This window comes from Acinonyx jubatus, chromosome E4 (genome assembly GCF_027475565.1).
Source record: "Acinonyx jubatus isolate Ajub_Pintada_27869175 chromosome E4, VMU_Ajub_asm_v1.0, whole genome shotgun sequence".
NCBI lineage: Eukaryota > Metazoa > Chordata > Mammalia > Carnivora > Felidae > Acinonyx > Acinonyx jubatus.
This window is the reverse complement of record NC_069395.1, coordinates 27,159,950-27,184,557: the sequence shown is the minus strand read 5'-3', so window position 1 is coordinate 27,184,557 and position 24,608 is coordinate 27,159,950. Positions and strand designations below refer to the sequence as shown.

General features: G+C 57.7%; 3 protein-coding genes across 6 annotated transcripts in view; 1 reads left to right on the top strand and 2 right to left on the bottom strand.

Annotated features, from left to right (window-relative positions):
• Positions 1–3,445, top strand: part of ADORA1 (adenosine A1 receptor) — a 34,263-nt gene extending 30,818 nt beyond the window's left edge. For both annotated transcript variants that reach the window (XM_027074760.2, XM_053209492.1), the window contains exon 3: positions 1,482–3,445. In XM_027074760.2, the coding sequence (XP_026930561.1) occupies positions 1,482–2,121 (640 nt within the window). In that variant the 3' untranslated portion in view covers positions 2,122–3,445. The remainder of the gene's footprint in view (positions 1–1,481) is intronic.
• Positions 3,171–15,092, bottom strand: MYBPH (myosin binding protein H). The gene is given in 14 exon segments (XM_053209493.1): positions 3,171–4,974; positions 4,976–5,089; positions 5,215–5,351; positions 6,591–6,750; positions 7,354–7,493; positions 7,684–7,775; positions 7,777–7,863; positions 8,244–8,328; positions 10,613–10,615; positions 10,780–10,903; positions 10,905–10,951; positions 11,703–11,837; positions 11,955–11,988; positions 11,991–15,092. Coding segments are annotated over 14 exon segments (1,521 nt in total). The 5' UTR covers positions 12,165–15,092; the 3' UTR covers positions 3,171–4,785.
• Positions 15,093–15,226: 134 nt separating this feature from the next.
• CHI3L1 (chitinase 3 like 1) lies at positions 15,227–23,875 on the bottom strand. Of its 3 annotated transcripts, none has more exons than XM_027074759.2 (10): positions 23,647–23,875; positions 23,381–23,410; positions 22,245–22,446; positions 21,695–21,751; positions 20,924–21,074; positions 19,851–19,972; positions 18,433–18,556; positions 17,542–17,724; positions 16,133–16,249; positions 15,227–15,891 (listed from the first exon to the last, which is right to left on the bottom strand). In XM_027074759.2, the coding sequence occupies exons 1-10, from the start codon at positions 23,699–23,701 to the stop codon at positions 15,751–15,753; spliced, it is 1,182 nt and encodes a 393-aa protein (XP_026930560.1). In that variant the 5' UTR covers positions 23,702–23,875; the 3' UTR covers positions 15,227–15,750. The 3 variants fall into 3 exon arrangements, with proteins under 3 accessions (XP_026930560.1, XP_014924372.2, XP_026930559.1); XM_015068886.3 differs by having other exon boundaries at positions 23,677–23,872; XM_027074758.2 differs by having other exon boundaries at positions 23,659–23,809.
• Between the last annotated feature and the right edge of the window lie 733 nt (positions 23,876–24,608).

Below are 24,608 nucleotides of genomic sequence, written 5' to 3'. Positions count from 1 at the left end.
GAGAGGGACCTTAAAGTATCATCGCCGTGAAGAAGAAAGCCACGGATTCTGCAGGCACAGGACAGAAGCAAATGGAGTCCTAGGGAGGCCTCCCGTTCCACCCCTGTGGGTCTCAGGAGCTGTTTAGATGCTCAGGAGGGCACTCCATCCATCTCAGAGGCTGCATTGGAAAATAACAACTGGGCAAGTTGCTGCGCTGAGCCAGCTCCTCGGCACAGAGCCGGGCGGGCCCCAGCCCCTGGCACTCACTCCAGGGCGGTGTGTGGGCAGAAGACATGCTGGTTACTGGCTGGATTGGTTTAAAGGGAAGTGGGGAGCTCCCAGGACGCTGAAACTCTCTGCCCTCGGTGGGGGCGCCATCACCGCCCATGGGCAGCCTCGTCCGTTTTCCGTGTCATCCAGATGTTCTCATTTTCTCTGTGTGTCATGACACAGAAAAGGCTGGAAAGCTCTATCCCCTGACATAATCTGTTCATTTCCTTCAAAGGACATACGGCAACCTGTAATTGTCTTGTGTATTTATTTCCATGTTGGCTGTCTCTTTGCCCAAAATGTGAGCTGTGGAGAGGCCAGCGTCCTTTACCTAATACCAAGCACAGAGACCGGCGCTTGGCACAGAAAACACCCCATCTGTGGAGCAAGTGCACCCATGCATGCATGCATTCATGTGCCTTGTTTGCAGCGAATGCTCAATGACCATCAGTTCTCTTTCCTGAGAATAATTCTCCATTAGCTTGGGGGACAGAGATGGTGCTTGAGCTCAAGCCCTCAGGAGATACGCATGGACAGTGATTGGAAGGGGAAAGGGGAGGTAAGCATGGAAGGGGAGATGGGGGCACCGGTAGGGAGGTAAGGGGCAGGGCCAACAGGAGGGAGGTGTGGAAGGCTTTTTTCGACAGTTGAGTCAGCTGGCCCAAGGGGAAGAGTGGTTCTTCAACCCTCTGGCTGTTTTTGGTCAGTGTAGACGTGTGTGAGGAAGCACAGGAAAGTGCCACCACCTTCCATGTGGACTTGGGCGGATCACGTGATTGCTTGGAACCTCAGTTTCCTCATCTGTCAGATGGGCACTCATTCGTCCGGTGCTTTCCTACCCCGCGAGGGCTGTCGTGAAACAGTGACGAGAGGTGACCAACGGGGACGTGCCGAGCACACGCGATTGATTTTTACTTTGGTGATTTTATTAAAACTCTTCCGGGAGGTCCTTTGTTGTTTTCTGTGCTGATTTTTAATCTTGATTTTTTAGTTTGTTACGATTTTTCTGCTAACCAGGCTTCCCACCCTCTGCAGGTGAGATGCACCAGTGCATTGTAAGCTCTGGCCCAAATCTTGGATCCTGGAGACTCGGAACTCTAGCCAAAGACCGGCACCTCCCCACTCACTGGGTCCTGGCTGGGGCGGGAGCCTCCTTTTGGGGCCCCGTAGGGGCTGATGGAGCCTGGTGAGAGTGGGGGGGACTCACACTCTGCCCTCCCCTTCCCCAGGTACAAGACGGTGGTGACTCCCCGGAGGGCGGCGGTGGCCATCGCCGGCTGCTGGATCCTCTCCTTCGTGGTGGGCCTGACACCCCTGTTCGGCTGGAACAAGCTGGGGGAGGTGGAGCGGGCCTGGGCGGCCAACGGCAGCGAGGGTGAGCCCGTGATTGAGTGCGAGTTTGAGAAGGTCATCAGCATGGAGTACATGGTCTACTTCAACTTCTTCGTCTGGGTGCTGCCCCCCCTGCTGCTCATGGTCCTTATCTACCTGGAGGTCTTCTACCTGATCCGCAAACAGCTCAACAAGAAGGTGTCGGCCTCCTCTGGCGACCCACAGAAGTACTATGGGAAGGAGCTGAAGATCGCCAAGTCGCTGGCCCTCATCCTCTTCCTCTTCGCCCTCAGCTGGCTGCCCCTGCACATCCTTAACTGCATCACCCTCTTCTGCCCTTCCTGCCGGAAGCCCAGCATCCTCATCTACGTCGCCATCTTCCTCACGCATGGCAACTCAGCCATGAACCCCATCGTCTACGCCTTCCGCATCCAGAAGTTCCGGGTCACCTTCCTTAAGATTTGGAATGACCATTTCCGCTGTCGGCCCGCACCCCCTGTTGATGAGGACCCCCCGGAAGAGGGGCCCCATGACTAGACTCCACCTACTGCGTCTGCCTGCCCCCATCAGGGGCATCTCAGCCCAGTCCCACCTCCCCACCGGTCCCACTCCCTGAGCCTTTCTGGCGGGGCTGTGGGGTGTGGGTGCCCTGCACCTTGGGTTCTGGAGGAGGTTTGGCGGGGGGGCCGTCCATGGATGGGGAAGGAGCCAGGTAACCTGAGGGGAGGAGGAAAGTGGCTTGAAACTCCCCACCTGTGTGACCATCCCACAGGCAGCCCGGTGCTTCAGGCTGGACTGACCTGGGGAGACTGAGGCTGCAAAGGGGCCACGTGGGCTGGAGGGCAAGCTTGGGCTCCCATGGCAGGTAGGGGAGCCTGCTTATCTCTGGTGGTGGTCATGCAACCCTGGGACCAAGCCTAAGGAAAGGAGAGGATCCCTTCCAACGTGCATGGAGAGAAAGAAACTGGGCTTCATGGCCCTGCTTTCTCTCCTGTTCTGTAGGAGAAGGTGGCAGAGCCATGGAGGGGCGGGAATCAAGGAGCCTCCGTCCCAGCCTCCCGGGACCCTGAGCTCCCAGCTTTGCTGGGCGTCAGGGTACCTGCCCTCCTTGCCCTGGGGAGCCCAGGTTTATATCTGGGAGAAGCAGAAACGGCGGATCCAGAAATCATCCCCAACCTTTGTTTTATTGTCCACCAACCCCCGGACCCTGGGTAGAGGCTCCAAGCCCCCTGGAGCTGGTGTAGAGTTGATGTGCAGGCCTCATGCAGCCACCAGGTGGCAGCACTGAGCCATTGTTCTTGCCCTGAGTGTCCCAAGGTGGAGCCTCGAGGGTACCCGTCATCCGGGCCAACCAGCTCCACTAGCCCCTGGTGATGGCCTGGACTCCCCTAAGTGACATCCATCTCTGCTCTTTCTGGGCCAGATGGAGAGGAGAGCCCCAGACGTGCCAACATGAGGGCGCATTCTGCCTGCCTGGGGAGGAAGGGACCAAGGGAAAGTGCTGAGGTTGGGCACTCCTGGGATGCCATGGACCAGGCTGGAACAGGCCGGGGGAGACCACAGTCCTGAGAGTAAGGGAGGGGAGGTCTTGCTGGCGCTTAGATACCCTCAGTATCCCTGGCATCTAGCACAGTTTTCAGGGGCTTGGGGCTCTGTTGCACAGTCTAGGCTTTAGAGCATCTGGGGAAGGGTCCACCCTCTGCCAAACTCGGGCACCCCGTGTGTGGAGGGAGGGGGGCAGGGTTCTGAGCGTGGACAGCAACTCCAGGCCTTGAGTCCAGGCCCTTCCCTTTCTCAGAGGTAGGATGTTCCCTGGCTCCCAAGGAGGGCCACCTGACTAATAAAAGACTGTGAACCTTGATGGAGAGCACACCCCTGGCTACCCACCACAGCCCCCAACCATCTGAAGGCAGTAGACAATCTCAGCACAGAGGAGCAATGGGGGGGGGGGTGGGGATGGGGAGGAAGCAGGGAGAGGGGAGATACGGAGGCGTTCAGAGCAAGGAGGGTTCCAGAGAAGAGGGTGTCTGTTCGCGTAGTTAGGCTGTAGGCATAGCAAACCCTGACTGTGAAAGCGAGATCCTAAAAAAAGCTCATGTCTGGAACTCCCCACCCTCCCATGACATCCTGAGTCCCCTCCCACTGGAACCTTCCTCAGGATGTCCTACGTGGAGACCCCCTCACGGTGACACATCAACCCCCCCCTCACTGGGACACAGCGCCTCCCCCATCACAACGATGCTCGTGGTCACAGAGGCCCCCGCACACACACCTTTATTTGAGCGCTTTTCGCCCAGACTGCAGCTCTCTGCAGGGGCACTCCAATCTCTGCACTTTCCAGGCCCCCTCGCATGCCCGGGGAGACTGGCCTGGGGCCCGCCAGGCCTACTTCTGGCTCCTGGGCACCAGCCGCTCGGGGAGGAGGCTAGGCAGGTACCAGGGAGCAAAGCCATCCGCTGTCACAGAAATGGGGGTCTGGGGCATCCGTGGAGCTTGATGCTGAGCCTGGTGGCCCCAACGCCCCCAGGTCTGCAGCACCTGGCGGAGGACACGTTTCATGAGCCCTGCTGTTAGGCAGGGCTGGGCTCCACCTGCCCTCTGAAGAGGAGAGACAGGGCACAGGGACATAGCCCCTCTCTTTCCTTCCCAGGCCTCCTGCCCCAGGGGCCCATGTCCAGCTCTGACCTCTGCCTCTGAGGCTCCGGGAAACTTCCCTGCCTGTCCAGAGCCTCAGAACCCCCTGGGGAGAGAAGGTGGGGCATAGGTCATTGCCCCCACATTGCTGCCAAGGAAGTGCCCTGGTCTAAGGGCATGCAGAGCCAAGGCTAGACCCCTGTCTCGGGTGCACATTGCCTGACGCTGCAGGTTTGTACCCAGAGCTGACCACCACCTTCCCCTCTCACCCCCACCCCCTGCCTGACCCCAGAGACAGCGGGTCCAGACATTTACCATTCTCATCACAGCCTCCTGTCGCTCTTCAGTGTGTGGCTGAGGCCGGAAGAGATGCCGCAGTTAGAGTGGGGGAGGGGGACACCTGCAGGGGCCCCGAGTTGGGGGCAGCGGGACAAGAGGGGCTCAGGGCTACACCCCTTCACCCCAGTCAATGGATCAGTCTGAGTGGCAGACTCTATTACCTCCTTTTCCTACACCGGGCCAACCTCCCACTTGGAAAATCCTTCTGACAGCCAGACCTCTCCATCTTTACCACCCCTCTGTCTTGTCTTGATTTCCAGCACCCAGCCTCATCTGGCCCAGCAGGAGAGGCGGTGGCTTCTCCTCTTCTCCAGTCCTTGGGAGGACCCTCCTCATAACCTTACCTTTGACCTCCAGCTGGCAGGCCACAGATGCCTCCCCTAGCACACTGATGGCCTTGCAGGTGTAGAGCCCGGAGATCAAAGGGGCCGGGCTTCCGGATCTCCAGGGTGCAGACACCTTGCTCAGAGAGGGCGTGGTATTTGGGGTCACCCTGGATGTCCATTTTGGTTTTCATCCAGATTATCTTGGGCTAGAGGAGCATCGAGAGCAGAGGAGGGCTGGGATGGGCTTTGAAGGAGCTGCCTGCGTAGATTCAAGCCACTGCCCCGCCCGCCCCCACCCCCACCAGGACATAGCAGGGCTTCACCCCTTCACCTTGGGCAGTGCTTGGACCCTGCAGAAGAGCTGAGTGCTGTAGCCCGGGGTGGAGGTGTGGTCAGCCAGGGGCGGGGTAAACGAAGGGGCTTCTGAGAAGTCTTGCTCGACAAACCCTTTAGGCTTGGCAACGATATCTGGGTTCGGGAGGGAAAGGGGGGCAAATTCGAGGTTATAGGAGTAGACCTCTTAGAACTAACCCCATCCATTTTCCTAAAGTAATCACGATAGCTTACACTTAGGCGGCTCATTTAATCTGCATCGTGTCCCTCTGCCAGCGTGAGTGTGTTATCCCCATTTGACAGATGGGAAACTGAGGCCTTCATGGATGCGTGTCTTGCCTGATATCACTTGGCGAGTGTGGGGTTTAAAGGGTAGAAAATTACACGAGGACCATGGCTCTCTGATCAGAGAGCTGCTGGTCTGGAGAAGGATCTTAGCATCACAAGGGCAGGCGACAAGCCATTTCATGGCTGCCGTGGAACGAAGGAGCTCTGTGGCAGGGTCCCACGCTCCTGTGATCTTGGAAGCCAGGGGTGGCCAACGTGTGGGAACGTAGAGCCCGAATGTCTCAAAGCGGCAGAGGAAAGCTGGGACCACGGCTGGGCGGGTCAGCGAGGGGACCGAGAGGGGAATGGGCAAGAAGACTGGATAGAGGAGAAGCTCTTGGCTGAGGCTGGGGACCTACAACCCAGAGATACCATATTTCATTTCTGTTGGTCTTGGGAGACCTGACTGGCTTTCCTTTTTTAAACAAACATTTCTTCCTAATTCTGTGTAGCTCGGGCCGGAGTTGAAAAGAGCGTGCCTTCCCAAGCCCACACAGACTCTGCATGGGGGTGGGGGGAGCTGGAGGTCACAGGGCAACAGGGAGAAAGGGCTTGGCATCTCACATTTGACTCAAGCAGGCCGGGTGCCTGTGTGGAGACAGTAAATACCCCTCTCTTTCTTATCCGTCTCTGTGGTGTTGTATTAGGGTTGCGAGGCTCGTGTTTTAGCAAACTCACTGGACAATACCCGTCCACGCGCTCTGCCCTTCAGAGCAGTTGTCTTGGGACACTGCACATTAGCCCCAGTGACTGCTACGATGCCGGCAGCCACCAGCAACGGCAGAATAAGTGCACAGCCTCCCCAGGGGCGCATCTCGTCTGTTCCGATGTGTTTGTTAAAATCAATCAACTGCATGCATTTCTTTACAGCCGCTCATGGGAATGCGTGAGTGCGTGCGGAGCTGTGTCAGGGGTGAGGAGAGGGAAGCCAACGTCCCAGCTCGCAGCCCCCACCAGAAGCCCGCAGGGAGGGACGCTGACACGCCAGGAAAGGCTGAGCCCGGCAGTCAGGCCTGGCTTGGTGTCTGCTCCCAGGCCCAGACCCACCTGCCTTCCGGATCCGGGCTGGCTCCTTGGTGACGGCGGCCAAGGTGCTGAGTCCACACAGGTTCTCCGAGAAGACCCGAAAGGAGTAGGCGTTTCCCACGATGAGGTCAGAGACAGTGCAGGTGGTCCGGTGGTAGCGCTCCAGCACCGTGAACCATTGCTGTGGGAACCCCAGCCCTGTCGTCCTCCCCTCTGACCCCTGCCCTTGCCCACCTGGCTCACCCTGCGGTCCCTTCCTCCGAGGGGCTCATTCCATGCCCTTTCCCTGGGGGCTGAACCATCCAGCTTTGGGAGAAGGGGTCCCTGGGGCACTCAGATGATCTCTCTGGGGTCCTCAGAGAATTCTGGATTTTTACCACTCCAGGGGTGGCCTGAGGACCTGCAAACTCAGTCACCTGGGAACTCCTTGGAAGTGCAGGATCTCAGTCCCCACCCCAGAGCCACTGAGTTAAAATCTGCATTTTAGTGAGATTCCCAGGTGATTCATAGGCATAATTACATTTCCAGAAGCACTGCTCTAGACCTTGCAGGGCCTCAGAGAGTCACACACACACACACACACACACACACACGCACACACACTCCTTGCAGTCTTCAGGAGGAAACTGAGGCCCAAGGAGGACAGGGATCTTGCTAAAAGCCACACGAGGAGTCAGGTTAGTGGCAGTTAGACTAGGACTTGGTCCCTGGACTCTTGGAGGGCTGGGCCTTCCTGGCCACCTTGGCCACTTCCCCCACCCCACTCGGCTCCAACAGGCCTCACCCCTGTCTTTTTGTCTGCCTTCTGCACCACGTAGCCCAGGAGCTCTGTGTTGCCTGGGTCCTGGGGCGGTGTCCACTCAAGGGCAACGTCGTAGCCCCAGACGTCCAGGAGCCAGATGCTGCTGGGGGGCCCAGGTTTCTCTGTGGGACCAGAGTGTGAAGAGGGAGTGAGGGGGGAAGGCTGGGCTTGCCACAACCCCCCCCCCCCCCCCCAGCCAGGATCTGGCTCCTGTCACAGTCTCTGGTCTGATCCCTTCAGCTGTCAGCTCTGGGGTAGGAGGTGGGATATCTGGACCCCCAGCAAGTCAACTCTGCCTCCCCTGACCCGTACCAACCACCAGGATGTCAGTGGCTGCCCTGGCCTCCGAATCTTTGAGATGCACAGTGAGCTCGTAGCGGCCTGAGTCGGAGCTCTGGGCCGAGGACGGAGTCCTGGTCCCCAGTGCACACGTGCACTCGCTGGCTGTCCAGGGCGTGGCCACTGTGGGTCCAAGAGGCCTGAGCCTTGGGACTCCCCCGGAAGGGAGGAGCTTTCGGGGCAGGTGCAGGAGGCTCCAGCACCCCCATACCCACTCAAGTCCAGGGATCCCTGGAGCCGTGCCCAGGGGAACCGGCTTCATCAGCCCTTCCCAGGAACGGCACCAGAAGTTGGAGACACACGTGCTGCTCACAGCCTCGTTCTCCAGGTGTCCAGCCAGCCCTGGGACCACCCGCCCTGTCCACAGGCTGGAGAGTCGCAAGAGTCCCGTGTACGACAGAGGGAGGGTGAAGCTATCGTGGTGGGTCTTAGGCCAACCTTCATGGGGATCCTGACATCCCCTGGGCTTCTCTGACACATCTCAGATGGGGGCCCTGATTTCCGTCCAGGTCGTTATCCTGGGCAGGAGCCACACCTACTGGAAAGGGATTTGCAGACTCTCTCCCACCTGGCGGATGTAGGTCTGACGAAGATGGCAGGGGACGCGGATCTTGGGGCCTCTGCGTCAAAGCGAGAGTTTAGGCTTAGCCCAGCAATAGGGTTGCTGGTTGGAGGCTACTGTGGCGGGGGTAGGAGACAACTGGTGAGGGTCACTGGCTGGGCAGGAGGGCTCCGAGGGGTGTTCTGGGGCTGCCTCCTTGGTGGGCAAGGCAAAGCTCACTGCTGGAGATCCATGGGCCCATATTCCCTAAGGTGCCTGGGGAATTGAGAACCAGGAGGTTCCAGGAGGGCAGGGCCTCCATGGTGTGAAACAGTAGGCATCCCGGGCACTCCCTTGGTGCCCTGACCTTGTCAGGCTGGGATTTGCCCTGCAGCCCAGGCATTCCTGGGCTCCAGATGGGTCCTGGCGGGCTCCTTAGCTCCCCCTAGTGGGGAATCAGGTGTGGCACCTGTTGGCCTTCATTCCCAGGAAAGGCGTCAATGCCATCTTCCTCCGAATCCAGCAACTTCCTTCCATTCCACACCAGCCATGGGCCTCCAGAGAAGCCCCTCTGAAATTGATTTGCTCACTTCTCTGTCTCGAGGCCACATGGGAGGATTAGGAGCTTTCCCTTCTTAAATGAGGCCGGAGCAGACATACCCCCTTCTTTCTCCCTCACCCCTCTCACTGCCTTTCAGTCTTACAATTGGGAAATCCTTCCTGAAATCTTACTTCAGTCCCATGCCAGGGCAGGGAGCCACCTTCCTGACCGTCACCTAATCAGGTGCAACCGTTAAAGCCACTGGGCATTCCAAGGGAGCCTGCAGTGGCCCCTGCCGTTGTACCCCCTGGGCGGGGCAGCAGTGGTGGTGGCCGGGGCCCCTCAGCAGGAAACAGGTGGCAGCAGTTGGTGGGTGGCACACAGGCTGGAGGGGGAGGAGACGGTGGGAAGGAACACTGTGTCTCCGCGGATTAGCTGTGCAGGCACTTGGCTCTGGGAGCCTAAGGAGCAGAATGCTCCAGGGGCAGCTGCAGGGGGCCAGGAATGCTTGGCAGCTCCAGGTGGCTAAGAAGGGACAGCTGAGCAGCTGAGGATTCTGGACAAGGTCCCCACCCTGCCCTGCCCAGGAGGAGGGCCTGGCTGGTCCCTCTTTGTTCACGGCCTCCCCTCCCTCTTCTCTCCAGGAAATCCCCTCCTCGCCTGCCAGAGGAATGTTAATGGAGTCGTGGGTGCTGAGTGTGGCTGGCTCCTTCAGTGTCGTGCCTTGGAGCAGAGGGCCCAGGACCTGCACCCTCTCCGAGTCTGAGCTCCATGGGGCAGGTCCAGGAGCCTCCCAGCCAGGAGGGCTTCCTGGCACCTCCAGGCTAGAGTCAACGTGTCCATACTGTGGCTGCTAGGGGAGGGCCATGTCTCACACTCAGAGGATGGGAAGGTCCCAGAGAAGACTCCCTGATGCTTGGTGGCACGTGAACGGTCTTGTGTGGGAGTCAGGCTCTGGGATTGCCGCTATTGGGCTGGGTGACCTCGAGGGAGTCCCTGGGCTCCTTGGGACCTGCTTGGCTTAGATGGACCAGCCGTGACAGTCTAGGATTCTGATCTCACTAGCCCCGTGGCCCCACATCTCTTGGGCCTTGAAGTCGAGAAGTATTTCCTTGAATCCAAACTTGACCCCTCCTGTGGCTATGAAGCTCACTCCTTTTTGGAGGGCTTGTCCAGAACTGTGGGGGAACACTGTCCCCCTGTGGGTGCGGGGGAACAAGAAGGAAGGCCACCTGCTGGCCTGTGTCTCTCTTCACCCTGGGCCCTGGGCTGTCCCCAGAGACCTCGGATCAGACCAAATGACTCACTGCCATTAACAGACTGAAACCTGAGCAGCTCTGGGAGGGGAGCAAGGGTAGGCTTGAGGCTAATGCACCCTGCAAATAGAAATCTTAGCAAGGGGACAGCAGCTGGCCTCCTAGGTCCCCAGTACACCGCTGCCCTCTGGGGATGGAGAAAACTTCCCCGGCCTTCTGCAGGCTCTCTTCCTCCCACCGGGGACATGGTGGGATAAGAGGCAAGCGAAGACTTCTCTCGGTTACAAAACCTTTGGGAAGATCTGGAACCCAGGCCATAGGACAAGAACAGAAAATGGGCAGAAAATGAGCTTGCGTGACCGCTGGAGGGGCTCAGATTAGATAGGAGGAAGAACAGGATGGCTCCTAGCATTGGGACCCTGAGGCAGGTGACTTGGGGAACTTGAGCTTTCAGTTCGGGGGGGGGGGGTCAGGGAGCCCTTCCCCCCCAACGCTTGGGGGCTGGGCCACTCGGGGAAATAGCGTCTTTGACCTCCAGAGGCTTGCTGCTGAGGAACCTGGAACTTTCTTAAGGCAAGCTGGTGATAGCACGTGGCTTGTGCTCGTGAGGGTGGGATGGGGGGGGAGAAGACGGTCCTGTTTCCTTGGCCTGATGGCCTCAGTTTTCCTACCCATTGGATGAGGTGCCTGGGAAGGGCTCGGGGAGCAGGAGACGAAAGGGTGGGCCTTACCGATCATCTTCTGGATGTGGACAGGCTGCTCTAGCACAGCTGGTGGGCCGGCCCCCGCAGAGCTCACTGCAGCCACACGCGGGAAGAATTGGTCTCCTGGAGCCAGGTTCCGCATGGTCGGTCGGCTGGGTCACCATCATGGGCCGGGCATTCATGGGCACCCCCTCAGAGGCTGTGGCAAATGGGGAGCAGGCAAGGCCCCCGCTTCATGGCCATGGTCATCCTTCTCAGAGGGGCTTTCCTTTTCCCTGGTGATCTGGGGAAGTTGACCTCCCTCTCTGAGCCTCATTTCTTCCTTGCTCCCCTTCCCTGACTTGTCAAATGGCATCAAACACCCCTGGTGTTCGAGCCCTGGAATGGTGGCCAGAAAAGCCCAGAGAGGGTTGGACACACTTGCCACGTCATGCAGCAATGTAGGGGCAAAGGCAGAAGCCAGGCTGAACTTGGCCACCGTGGAGGTGAACGGCACAGAGACAGCAGGAATTGGGCCATTGCCCTGGTCCCCCGTTTCTCCTCACGGTCTCCTGCTCTCAACTGTCCCCTACTCCCTGCTTTTCTGGTCCCCACCTCCGGCTCGCCCTCCCCCAGCAGGGCCCTCTGCGACTCAGCATCTCCTTCCCTTCTCAGCAGAGCAGCACCCGAGGGACCCCTACCCTTCTATCTGATACTTGCTCAGAGGCTCCCTGGAACTGGAGGACAGGGGGTCTCCCGAGGTCATTTGGACAGCCCCCTGCCTCAGAGGTACATGGAGTGAGCATGAAGTGGGTAGGTGAGTGGGTTGAGGGGACCACTTGCACTTCATCCTTCTGTATCTAGCCGCCCCCCCACCCCAGACTGGCCCAGCTGCAGGGTCTGGGGGCTTGTCCCTCCTACTCCCCAGCCCACCACCCCTGGGTGTACGCAGGGCTTAGCCCAGAGCTCACCTCCCTCTCGCCAGAGCTCTAGCACATAGCCCTGGAGCCCCAGCCGCCCTAGCCTCTCTGGGGGCTCCCAGCTCACGGTCACTGAGCTGTCGCTCACATCCTCCACGGCCAGCAGCAGCGGGGCACTGGGGATGTCTGGGAGAGAAGTAGGGAGAGATGAAGAGGCCTGTGGTGGAGAGCTCTCCCCGCTCCCCTCCATTCCCTGCCATTCCCTCCCCGCTTCCCTCCTCCACCTGCCCCATCTCTTGTCACCTTCATTTGGAGGTGCAGGTTTAGTGGCTGCGGGGGTGTGGGGGCCGGTGCCTGAGGGGTGGGCTCCTATGGTGCGGGAGCCTACTCTTCCCCAGCAGACTCCGATGCTGCCATTTCTCCAGAAGGCTCTGCGCTGGGTGCCTTGGCAGACTCCGAGGCGGTTTCCTCCGGACCACAGGCGAGGGCCTCCGAGGTGGCTTTTTCTGTCATTGCTGCGCCGGCTGAGGGGTCAGGCTGGAGTGTGCAGGGGTCAGCAGGGGTAGGTCTGGACCTTCAGGATGCCTGGGACACCTAGGCCCAGGCTTATATAGTCAGGGGTTGCCCCACCCCCAGCCAATGATGATTCCCAGCTGTGGGGTCAGGTCAGGTGGGAGGACTGGTGGAGTGGGGAGACGCCTAGGCCAGGAATAGCTCTGGGGGAGGAACTGCAGGGTCCCTTGAGGCGCGCACTACCTCGTCCATCGCTCTGATCGGACCTCGGCGGCCAGGGTGCTGGTGCCCGGATGGCAGGAGGGCGCAGATGGGTGAGATGGGACGTTGCCTCTGGAGGTTGTGCCAGGGGTCAGGGCAGTGGGAACAAGAGCTCCCATCTGGAGAAGGAACCCAGATCGGGTGTTGTGTTTGGCCTCTGTGGAGCCACTTGTACCCAGGGCTTCTCAACCTGGGTGCTGGGACCCAGACAGCCTGAAACAGCCCTCCCTGGGGAGCCCTGCCAGCTTTGCGCTGGTATTCCACACTCCCCTTGGCCTCACATTCCCTGGGCATTCTCACTTGTGCTGTGTGAGGCTGAGGGTTCTAGAGAGGGAAGGAACTGAGATGCCCAAGGTGGGGCTAGTTGGAGGAAAGTCTTCCAGAAATGGGACCCTGGGAAGGGGGTCGAAGGCTTCTGGCCACTGCTTCTGCTGGAGAGGCTGGAGAGGACACCGTCTCCGCGATCTCTGCTCAGGGCCTCAGTTTCCCCATGTAGTACAGAGAGCCCTGTGACAGTCCCCTAGCCCTTGGGAACGAGATAAAGTCACGAGGCAGAGCTGGAAGAGACCCTGGAGGAGGACAGCCCTCTGAAACTTCTAGACTCTTGGCAGCAGGGCATGGGCACGGGCATTTGCAGTGGGGGCGATGAGGCAGCTGCAACCAAACGTCTAGTCATTGATTCATCCATCCAATAAAACATTAAGATTGGTAATCATTTAATAAGCCTGAAAATACCACATGCCTGGGAGAAGGGGAAGCAACAGGAACCATCATGGCTCGTGGGAGCGGAGATCGAAGAAATCCCTTCGGAAAAAGCGAGACAGTATCTAGTAAAAGTAGACAATGGGCTTATCTGTGACCTGTAGTGACACCCCTGTAGTGACACCTTCACGCACGTACCCCCAGAGACACGCACGAAAACATTCACAGCAATCTTATTTGTAATAGCCCGCGCCTGGTGAAAACGGCTGTCCCTCAATAGCGGAACGCATCACTATTACATCATCACACAGCATCACGGGGCACAGGGGTGCGCCTGTAATCAATCCAAAATACGGAAGGAAATGAACAAACTTCAGCTGCGTGGACGATCTCACAGACATAATGGCGAACGAAAGGAGGAAAGCTCGCGGAACGGGGAGATCCCGTCCGCGTTCAGTTCAAAGGCAGGAAACCCCAGGCTCTCTTTTCTCGAGGGGCTTCCATAGGTGGTGAGGCCACAGAGGAAAACAGGAGCAGTCAGGACAGGTGCCTCGAGGCAGAGGGCCGGGGAGGTATGTGATGGTGGAGTTTCAGGAGCACTACTGAGGTCTCACTTCCTGTCCTGGGTGGTGGGTACGCAGGTTTTCACTAGTTACTAATTCTTTACATTAAACAAATACATTTTATGCACCCTTTAAAAATATTTTGTTTAATGTTTATTTATTTTTGAGAGAGAGAGAGAGGCAGAATGTGAGCAGGCGAGGGGCAGAGAGAGAGGGAGGCACAGAATCCGAAGCAGGCTCCAGGCTCTGAGCTGCCAGCACAGAGCCCGATGCGGGGCTTGAACTCAGAGACTGTGAGATCATGACCTGAGCCGAAGTCAGACGCTTAACTGACTGAGCCACCCAGGCACCCCTTATGCACTCTTTAGCATGTACGATATATCCTGTAATTTAAAAATAAATACACGTGTCATTTATTTAGGGCCCTCAGCCATATGCATGCTCTCCCCCTAGCTGGGGTTGGCCACACAGGAGTGGGGCCGCCTTTCACGGCTGGCTGTCTTCTTTGGGGAGTGGCAGCGGAGGGTCTGGAGAGCCTCAGGGTCCAGCCCTGCCTGGGTACCTGTGTCCTCTATCAGGTGACTCAGTGTCCTGCCAGGCAGGGGGTGGGCCCTGGAGACCCGATCCCCATCCCTGGCCTCTGACTCTGCAGCTATAAGTGAATGTGACTAACTCTGCAGGCCCCTGAGTCAGCCCTTCGGAGCCTGTCCCGGACTGAGGGAATGGTGGCTGTAGGAAGGAGGAGGGGGGTTGGCTGCCCTGGAGGGTTTTCAAAGACCCTTGTGTGAGGGGGTAGGCGAGGGGCAGGGATTGAGGGTGCCCGGCCCCCCTCTCCAGCGATGAAATGCCAGGTAACCCCCTCCCCCCATTAACTCCGGCCAAGTTCTCATTTTCTTTGCCTTTAGCAGGGCTGTGACCTTGGGATCAGTTGCATTGGCCCAGCTCCAGCTCGTTCAGATTTGAAGGTGGCCAGTAGGTACTTCCTTCCCTACACCTCTAACCCGTGTCACAAACCACTAGGCCAAGTCACAAATAATTCCCTCCAAACAGGAAGGAATCCACACATAATTCTCTTTGACTTTGGAGTGTACATCTGGACTCTTGGGTAGAAGGCATGCCTAGGGCCCTGGGAATGCTGATGAGGGCATTTCTACCTCATAAAGGCGGGAAGACTGGCTTGTCTTCTGAGCCCATCACATCTCATCTATATTCCTATCCCATCTGCCTGCCACCTGCTGTCCCTGGTCAGCCTGAGCAGAGGAACCTTGGTCTCTGCTTGGGTTGAGGGCCGAGTGTGTCCTAAGAGGGGAAGAGAATATTTGAACGGCCATCAGCCCTCTTGGATTAAGTCCACAGCAGATAGATCTGCAGAGGCTGGCCTTCTCTGGGGACCCTCTGGAGCCCAGTGGAGGCCAGGGTAGCCTCACCTCCTACAAGCTCAGGGCCCCCAAGCCTGAAAGAAACGAATCCAGCCAGAAGAGATAGGGGAGGGGAGCCCAGGGAGGGTCCCACCAGGCCACAAAGAGAGACTGAAGCTGTACCAACACACCATTAAACTCTGGTGATTTATTGAGCAGCCGCTGGGCAATTAGGAAAGGGAAGTAGGAGGGGAGACCTAACATTCCTGGGTGCAGGTTTCAAGTTGGGCTTCGCTGAGGGTGTAATTACTGTGGCCGCTCCTTTGAGAGTGACGTTTGGCTCCTCGGTGGTAGAGTTGGCCAAAATGGGGTCCTTTGGCAAGGAGGCTTGGGAGTAAGGGAGTTGGAGAAGTCCCCGTGTGTGGGGCTGGGGTCATTGAGCATTTTCATAAAGCAGCAGGTGTGTGCTGTCCCCATGGCTTACACTGTGCTGGCCCCCAGGCCTTACCTGCCTGTGGCCCTGCCTCTACCTGCTTGTCCACTAGAGCTGAGCTCAGATGGCTTCACTGTGGCTCTCTGCGTGGGGTCCAAGGGAGGGAGACTGAGGCTTAGTCGGGGACTCAGAAGGGTGGGCGATCCGGCTCCCGGCCGGCTGGAGCCAAGGGGAGGGGCAGCCCTGCCCCACCGTGGGCAGGACAAGGGCTAAGCCGCAGCGAGCGCATCCTTGATGGCAGTGGTGAGAGGGAAGGGCAGACCCCGGCCACAGAAGGACCCCCGGAAGTCATCCAGATCCACAGCCCACACCATGGCACCAGCCAGCTGCCTGCTCCTCAGGTACTGAACCTGGAAAGGAAGACCCAGAGCGGGCGGAGCTGGGTTCCCTGGGCTAGAGTGTGTATGGGGGGAACGTGCCGCCTAGGCCCCTCCCCAAGGAAGGAAAACAGCAGGTGCCTCAGACCTGATTGTCCCCCCCCCCCACCTCAATAACCCAGCTCCACCCTCAGTGCAGGTGACCTGACTCTGGCCGCTTGGAGAAGGGGTTCCCTGTCCCTCTTCATCCCGGGGCACAGCCTTGAGGACCTACCTTGTTTTTGACGCTCTCCTGGTCATCGTACCCCACCCACTGGTTGCCCTTGGTGGCATAGGGGACCTTCTGGGCAGAGAGTCTATGGACCGCGGCTCCCTTGAAGAAGTCACAGATCTGAGCAGAAAACGGGGCAGGGGTGGCATGCGGAGCTGTGTGAGACTTCGCAGGTCACCGAGGAGATGCCATTCTCCAAATCTCTTTCAGCCTCTTGCTTCATCCTGCTGACTACATCTGACCCCAGCACTGCCCCCCCCAGCTCAGATTGCAGTCTTCATGCAAATTTATGTAAAGCAGATGCAAATGTCCTACAGTTCTGTGGGTGCTGTGGCCTGAGGGCATTAAAGGGACTCTGGTTTGCTTCTGGTATTTTTTTAAATATACTTTATTGTCAAATTGGCGACCACACAGTGAGTACAGTGTGCTCTTGGTTTGGGGGGTAGATTCCCATGATTCATCGCTTACATGCAACACCCAGTGCTCGTCCCAACAAATGCCCTCCTCGATGCCCATCACCCACTTTCCCCTCTGCCCCGCCCTCCGATCCACCCTCAGTCTGTTCTCTGTATTTGAGTCTCTTATGGTTTGCCTCCCTCCCTCTCTGTTTGTAACTACTTTTTTTCCCCCTTCCTTTCCCCCATGAGATGCGAACTGGTGGAGCCGCTCTGGAAAACAGTGTGGAGGTTCCTCAAAAAACTAAAAACAGAACTACCCTAAGACGCACTAATAGGTCTACGAGGAATTTACCCAAGGGATACAGGAGTGCTGATGCATAGGGGCACATGTACCCCAATGTTTATAGCAGCACTTTCAACGATAGTCAAATGATGGAAAGAGCCTGAATGTCCATTCACTGACAAATGGGTAAAGAAGATGTGGTTTATAGATACGATGGGATACTGCTTGGCGATGAGAAAGCATGAAATCCGGCCATTTGCAGCAACGTGGATGGAACCGGAGGGTGTTATGCTGAGTGAAATAAGTCAGTCAGAGAAAGAGAGATATCGTATGTTTTCATTCAGATGTGGAACTTGCTTCTGGTATATCTTAAACGGGGATGTGGGAAATGATGGGTGGACACTAAGGACTGGCTCGAGGCTGTACAGAGGGGCAGAGGCTGGGGCAAAACAAAGAACCTGGCTTTTAGCCACCGCTCTCTTCCGGGCTGGGAGGAAAACTCTGACTCGGTGGCCAGAGGAGTATCTGGGAGGTTAGCGGTGCAGACCCGCTGTGCCTTCGGGAGATGTAGTACCAAGAGGCCTGACTCCCCCCTTCCTCCTCCTCAGGGTGCAGTGTTTGCTGGAACGTGTTTTTATTCCCAAAGGAGCGAATGGGGGGGTGAGGTGGGAAGCTCACCTTCCCCAGGGCCTCTGGGAGTGTGGGGATCTTACCTTCTCCCTCGTGCATACCTCATAGTAGGCCAGGATCCCTTCCTCCTTGGTGAACTGGCCTGGTAATCCGGGCCCGGAGACTGGGGCTCCCACACCCGTCTTGGAGGAGGCCAGAGTGAAACTCCTCCCGAAGGCGGGGATGCCCATCACCAGCTTATTGGCTGGGGCCCCCAGCCTCAACATGTAGCCCACGGCATAGTCCTGGCAGGGGAGAGGAGGGGAGGGCATGAGCAGTTAGGGGAACTGGCAGTGCAGGACAGGTGAGATCATACAATTGCCGGTGCCGCCCTGACGGGCCGAGCTCCAGGTCTGCCGTGCATCTGGGATTCCCTTCCTTCCGGGAACTGATAATACCAGTCTAAAATGCATTTTGTAGGGACGCCTGGGTGGCTCGGTCTGCTGGGCACCTGACTCTTGGTTTCGATTCAGTTCATGATCTCACGGTTCCCGGGAGGGAGCCCCCGGTCAGCACTGCACTGACATCGCGGAGCCTGCTTGGGACTCTCTCTCCCTCTCTCTGCCTCTCCCCTGCTCATTCTCTCTCTCTCTCTCTCTCTCTCACACACACACACAATACATAAAAATTGAAAAATGCATTCTGTAGTTTCATTCTCGAAAAAATTGTCTTAGGTATAGGAAGGGATTATTACTATTTGGCAGCCAATCGATGATCGGCTCAGGTTACACAGCAAGCGAAAGGTTGTTCTAGACTAGACTCCTGCCTCCTCCGTTCCGGAGCCGTGGAGAACTCACAGACTTCGCGCCTTAGTTTCCTCATCTGCAGAGTGGGCCCCATAACGCCTCCCTTGCAGGAATTCCTGAGGTACACAGGCTTGGTGTGTGAGCCCTGGCAGGCGACAGGTGTCTGTGGTCCCTTCCTGGCTGGCCACCCTCCTTCCAGGCACTCACAACATTGTTGAATCTGTCAGCACTTTTATCCTCCGGGCCTCGGAACAGGGGACTATGATGTCCTGTGGTCTGACGCCAGGCTCCGTGAAAGTCATAGCTCATAACGCTGATGAAGTCCAGGTGTCTGGGGAAGAGAGGTCAGAGGGCGAGGCAGGAAATTAGAAAGGCATCCATCAGCCCAGCGCGTCCTGAACAAGGGGAGGCAGGAGACAGGCCGTAAACCCAAAGCCCCATAGGGAACCTGTGATCCACTGTCCAGGCCGCGTGACCACTTCCGCTGTGCCGCGCCCCCGGGGGGTGGGCTCAGAGCCCCACAAGTGCATTTAAGGCAAGAATGGAACTCTTCTGTTATGCCCCCGGCACACATTTGGGAACTGGCTCTATCCTGCCTCCCGCCCTCCACGTCTGCCACGTTCATCTTAGTGAGAGCAGATTAAAAGCGGCATCGAGGGGCGCCTGGGTGGCGCAGTCGGTTAAGCGTCCGACTTCAGCCAGGTCACGATCTCGCGGTCCGGGAGTTCGAGCCCCGCGTCGGGCTCTGGGCTGATGGCTCGGAGCCTGGAGCCTGTTTCCGATTCTGTGTCTCCCTCTCTCTCTGCCCCTCCCCCGTTCATGCTCTGTCTCTCTCTGTCTCAAAAATAAATAAAACGTTAAAAAAATTTTTTTTTAAAGCGGCATCGACAGACAGCCTGGTGGGGACGGAGCTGGACTAAAGGACGCACTGGGGTGGGGAGGGAGGGTTACACGCACGTGGGTGAGAGGGACCACAGGTAGGTTGTGTGAATATGAGCCTCAGGTGTTCGGGGCAAATGGTTGAGAACCGCCTAGTTCCTACCTCCCAAACGATCAACGTAAACACTGCGTCTACACCTCCCCCAATTCTACAGATTCTAAAAAGTCACAGTAAAGAACCTTCGTTCTTTATTCCCAGGTTTCTTAAGCTCCATGTCTTTGTTCCACTGCGACATCAGCCCCACTGGGCAGTGAGCTGCTCATTCTCACATGCATCAGGGGGCAGGGGGAGGAGGAGGGATGCACAGAGCGGGGGTCGCCCGTGTGTGTGCAAGCACACAGAGGCGGTGCAGAAAGGCACAGTTTTCTTGCCGCAGTCCGGCATCTCCAGTGACCAGCACTCTGTGGAGAAAAGCCTGGTGTGGAGGAAACGTCCCTCAGTGGCTGGCCGGTTGGCATATTATTTCCTACTTCCTTTTCCACAAATACCTTCATAGAAACTCTCCCAACTGGTTAGCACAATCCCCCCAGGGACTACTATGCCCCCATTTGACAGATGGGAAGACCGAGGCGCAGAGAGGGGAAGTGACTTGCTCAAGAGCACACATCAAATGTGTGGAAGAACGGGGACTAGAAATCCAGTCTTCCGACTTTACGAGGAGCGCTGGGGCGGGCGGGGGACTCACGGGGATATCTGGGCGATGTCATAGCCGTTGTCGATGGCAACCTTCCCTGCAGACACGGCTGCGCTGAGAAGGAGCTGTCCTGCTCCCCTCTGGGCTTCCCTTGCAAACTCAGCCTTCATTTCCTGGTTGGGAGAGATGCAGGGGAGTGAAAGGGGCCCCGGCTGTGTGAGAGGGAGCCTGGTGAGAGAGACAGAGGTCCCCCCCCACGGATACCCATCGACACTCAGTCGCTCCCTGTCCTAGAGGGACCATGAGGAGAGACGGTGATCCTAGTTGGCCCACAGGTCAGGTTGGAAGAAATTTGCTTTGCGGTCTGTTTTGTTCAAGCCAGTACGTGAGACGACAAGATTGAAGTGGTCTTTAAATGTACATTTAGCGGTCTTTAAAATTAAAATTATATCGGTACTGTGGACAATTTATTTAAAAAATTTTTTTTGGTTAATGTTTATTCACTTTTTGAGAGACAGAGACAGAATGTGAGCAGGCCATGGGGCAGAGAGAGAGGGAGACACAGAATCGGAAGCAGGCTCCGGGCTCTGAGCTGTCAGCACGGAGCCCGACATGGGGCTTGAACCCGTGAACTGTGAGATCATGACCTGAGCCGAAGTCGGACGCTTAACCGACTGAGACACCCAGGCACCCCTTGTGGACAATTTGTTTAGGTGATCACTCTGTCCCTGGGATAGTGGAGATGCTTGGGCTGTTGTCAGATGTGGCCAAGAGTCCCCAGTGCAGGGCATGCTTGGTAGCGGGCATCATCAGTTTGGGACCAAACAGTGGATGATGATGCCACCCCACTAAGTGGGTGCCCGGCCTCCTGCCTCGGAGGACCCCAGCCCACCTCCCATCGTGTTAATAAGACGTCTTCCTTGCTGTGTAAGATCTTGGGGCACAGGCCAGTTCCCCAGGAACTGGGGCACAGGCCCAGGACCCCGTGGCCAGGAGGTGTCAGGCCCTCTCTGCCCGCCCTCAGGAGGCCAGCAGCTAAAGACCACTCCCGCCCCCCCCCCACACCCCCTGGTGCCGGCTCAGGTCCCCAACGTCCCCACCCCTCTCCCCAAGCCCATCAGTACCTTGACCAGGGTGGTGAAGTAGGGCTTGTCTCTCCGCCCAGGGTGGAGCCAGGCCAGGTCCAGCCCATCAAAGCCATGGGTTCGCAGAAATGGCGGCACCGATTTGATGAAAGTCCGACGACTCTGGGTCGTGGAGGCTATTTTGGAAAATCTAGGACCCAAATCACCCCAGTAGAGGGCTCAGTACCGACGTGCTGGGAGCCTTGGCCGTCGGGAGAGATTTCTGAGGCACGTGCAGCCGCGGGCCTGGGCCCCACAAGCTCTAGAAGGGCATGGCTGGGACGGGACCCCGCTCCAGGCATCTCAGAGACAGCTTCTGTAGTGTCATTTTTGAAAAAATTGTCATACGAGCCAAGCCACTTTGGAAAGGTCATAACCCGCACCTCAGTTTCCTCCTCTGTGAAGTGGGGATCCTGACCCTCTTTCACAGCGCTGCCGTGGGGATTTCCTGTGACCGTGGCTGGATGGGTTGCCTGACATGTAGCGATCACTCTTTACGTGGCAGCCGGTAGGGCCACGTCTCCCCTCCTTTTTAAGCCCTGCTCCAACCCTACCCACCCCAGGGAGTCCTCCCAGGCTGTCAGCACTCCGTGTGACCCTCTGCGGGGCCCTCTCCCTCTCTGAGCTCTGATTTCTTGGCTATACGTGGGGTGGGCGCCTGACAATCATTTAGGCCTAACCGGTCTGGAGCCCCCGTGACCCCGTAGAGTGGGTGGGGAGACCTACGCCTCCTCACCCCCATTCCATCAGCCTTTGGGGGATGGGTCTTACCTTTGAGAACCAAAGCTCCATCCGCCCACAGACAGAAGGGTCTTCAGGTTGGGGTTCCTGTGGGGAGCAGGGAGGCGGGGGGGCCGGCGTGGAGTGAGGCTGTCGTGACACCGGCTGGCCCCTGTTTGGGAGGCTGTCACAGGCTTCTAGCTTAGGTGGGATGCCTTTCCGACCCTGAGAATCAGGATACTAAGAGGCATAGACCTTGCAGCGGTCACTCTGAGGTACACTGCCCATTTTTGTTCCCCTGAGTGGGGAAGCCGGGATATGGCAAAATAGAGTCATGAGTATTTTCCGTGCTTCCTGGAGAAGCACCCCCAGTGGGGGAGAGGGCTCCCCTCAGCCCGCCTTCCAGAGCTTGCCTCTGTCGTCGCCAGATATGGCCCAACACGTGCCCTCATCGCCTGCTCCCTTGGAAGCCCAGGCCCTCCCACTCCCCACCCCGGGCCCCGGGGGCCCTCATCCATCCTCCCGAGCAGAGGCACCCTGCCCTGGGACCAGCCAGCCCCGCCCTGCATCTCCCTCCTTTCTTGGCAGCCTGTGGCCCGACCTGTCCTTGAGCGTGTTCAGCGTGTCGTAGAGAGTGACGTCATTCCACTCCCAGGTGTCGATCTGATCGTTGCTGATGTTGGCAAAGCTGTAGATGACGTGCGTGCAGAGGAAGGGGTCGATGGCATCTGGGAAGCAGCTCCCATCACCCTCCCGGTACTGGGACCAGCTGGTGTAGTAGCAGACCAGTTTGTACGCAGAACCTGAAGACGGAGCCCGGGGTGGCGCCCGAGCCAGGACTGAGCCAGGGGGCCTCTGGCTGAGGCCCGCGCCGAGCACCGATGGGGCACTGGGCGCTGGGGCCGAGATGTGAGCAAACTTAGAATTCTAAATGCAAGGGGCTGGCTCGGTTCCCTCTGCCTCTGATGAAAATGAGGCCGATTCTGAAAATGCTTTGAACAGATTAAATGCCGTGGATGACTATCCTGTAGACTTAGGACACGGCACTGCGTGCACTGAGGGTAGGGGCTGGTGAATAAAGATAAAACAGGGCTCGGTGCAAGTAAAGAAGGCTTCCTGGAGGCAGTGGCTTTGAAGGAGAGGAGGGACCCAGCCCAAGACGGCAGGTTCAGAAGACCCTGGCCCTCAGGGTGGAGCCTTGCAGATCCTGCAGTGTCGTTGATCGGGGCCGCTCTGGCCCTTTTCTTCTCTGCCTTCCTGTGGGAGTGTCCCTAACTTGTCACCCACCCAGAATGGAGGTCCCCAGGCCCCCTCAGCCTGTCCCCCAAACTGGGGCACAATCGCAATGGGCCAGGAAGTTCTTCTCCTCGTTCTAAGTCCTCCTGCTGCAGAGTGGGCCTTTTCTGCCCTCTTGGTTATAGAGGAAGAACCGTGGGCACTCCCCCATGCTGCTTACCGGGCCCATGGGTGGTGCTCACCAGGCCGTGAGTCCAGGCCTTCATCGGACCTGAGCCTTTGAAGGGTTTTTATTTTGAAAATTTTCCAATACACAGAAAAATACAGAAGAAGAGTGTAATAAACATCCATATGCTTATCACCTTGGTTTAACAAATGCTAATATTCCCGAGCCATTTGAATCACAGAAGACAGTGGGAAGGGCTCCCCTCTGCCAAGACTTCATCCACATCACCCTCATCAGACCCCTGTCTCCCGTGACTTGAAAGAGGGGTTACTTACAGCTCTGGAGCAGCACCAGGACCGCAAAGCCTGAAGGGAAATCCAGAGTCAGACCCCCTGTGAGTACATCCTGCCCTTCCTTTCTGCTCACCCCCCCTTTCAGGCAATCTAGGGGTTAACACCATTTGCCCTGGTGCCTCCTCCTCCTCTTCTTCCTCCTCCCCCTCCTCCTTCCCTCCCCCCCCCCCCCCCCCAGCAGGTAGGAGGCCAGCCTCTCTGTGCAGTGGCTCTGTGGGCTATCTCTGGCTCTCAGCCTGAAAACACACAAGCAGAACAGCCTTGACCAGCCCAGAGACCTGTCTGAGCCGCCCTCAGAACCATCCTGGCTGTAGCAGAGAGGGGCACGGTGTGGCCAATTCCGGTGCCCTCAGCTCCTGGTGTCCAGCTGCTTAGACAGGGCTCCTTCCCCACACCTCGCACTTCCTTTTTATACCTGTCCCGCTCCACTCCCACGAGCTCCAAAACGTCCCATTTATGGGAAGTGACCCGTGTGGAGGAAGAGGAACTACTGTGGCTGGGACTCGCAGGGGAGGAGCGCTGTGGGCTGCCGGAGGAAGATTGAGAAACCTTGGAGAGTTTTGAAAACTCGGGCCAGGTCTTCAGGAGGCATGTGCCACCCACTGGGGTGATGGTCTGGTGACTCCTGGGTGAGTGACCCAGCCTTATTCCCAGACACCTGCCTCCCTTGCCTTCTGCCCACCCCACCCCACCCCCACCTTTCTGCCTGCAGTCTCCCAGCTTTCCTAGCAGCCTCTGCCCCTTTGCATCGCCAGCCCTCCGTCCAGGCCCCTGGCCGGGTGGAAACTGGGCACAGTGAGTTCTGTAACCCGCAGCACCCCAAACAAGGCTGTAATTTGTTTTCTCCCCAGGCCAGCAGCATCCTGCCTGACCTGCTCCCCACGCAGGCTTTCTGTCTCCAAGCCTGTTTCCCACAGCCTGGCCTGTGAGTCAGGTGAGGCTCAGACAGCCTTTTAGCGATTGATGGGCGAATTTTTTTTATTTTAACTTTTATTTTAGAACAGAGAGAGAGAGTGCGCACGCGCTCCCGAGCAGGGGAGAGGGGCAGAGGGAGAGGCAGAGGACAATCGCAGCAGGGAGCCCAACAACATGCTGATTATTTTCTAATGGAAAGCTGCAGAGGAGTGGGAAATTCCCTGGACTGCTCTCAGGCCTGCTGGTGTTTTGCTTTCCTTTTTGAAATTCCAGTTATAGGATTTGTTGCCAACCT

Excerpts from the sequence above, each read along its gene's own strand:
- CHI3L1 (XM_027074759.2), bottom strand. The coding sequence starts at position 23,701 with ATGGTTCTGAGGGCGGCTCAGACAGGTCTCTGGGCTGGTCAAGGCTGT. Across the intron at positions 23,411-23,646 it reads TGGTCAAGGCTGTTCTGCTT|GCTTTGCGGTCCTGGTGCTG; the intron begins GTGTGTTTTCAG and ends ATTTCCCTTCAG. Across the intron at positions 21,075-21,694 it reads TGGAGCTTTGGTTCTCAAAG|ATTTTCCAAAATAGCCTCCA; the intron begins GTAAGACCCATC and ends TTTGGGTCCTAG.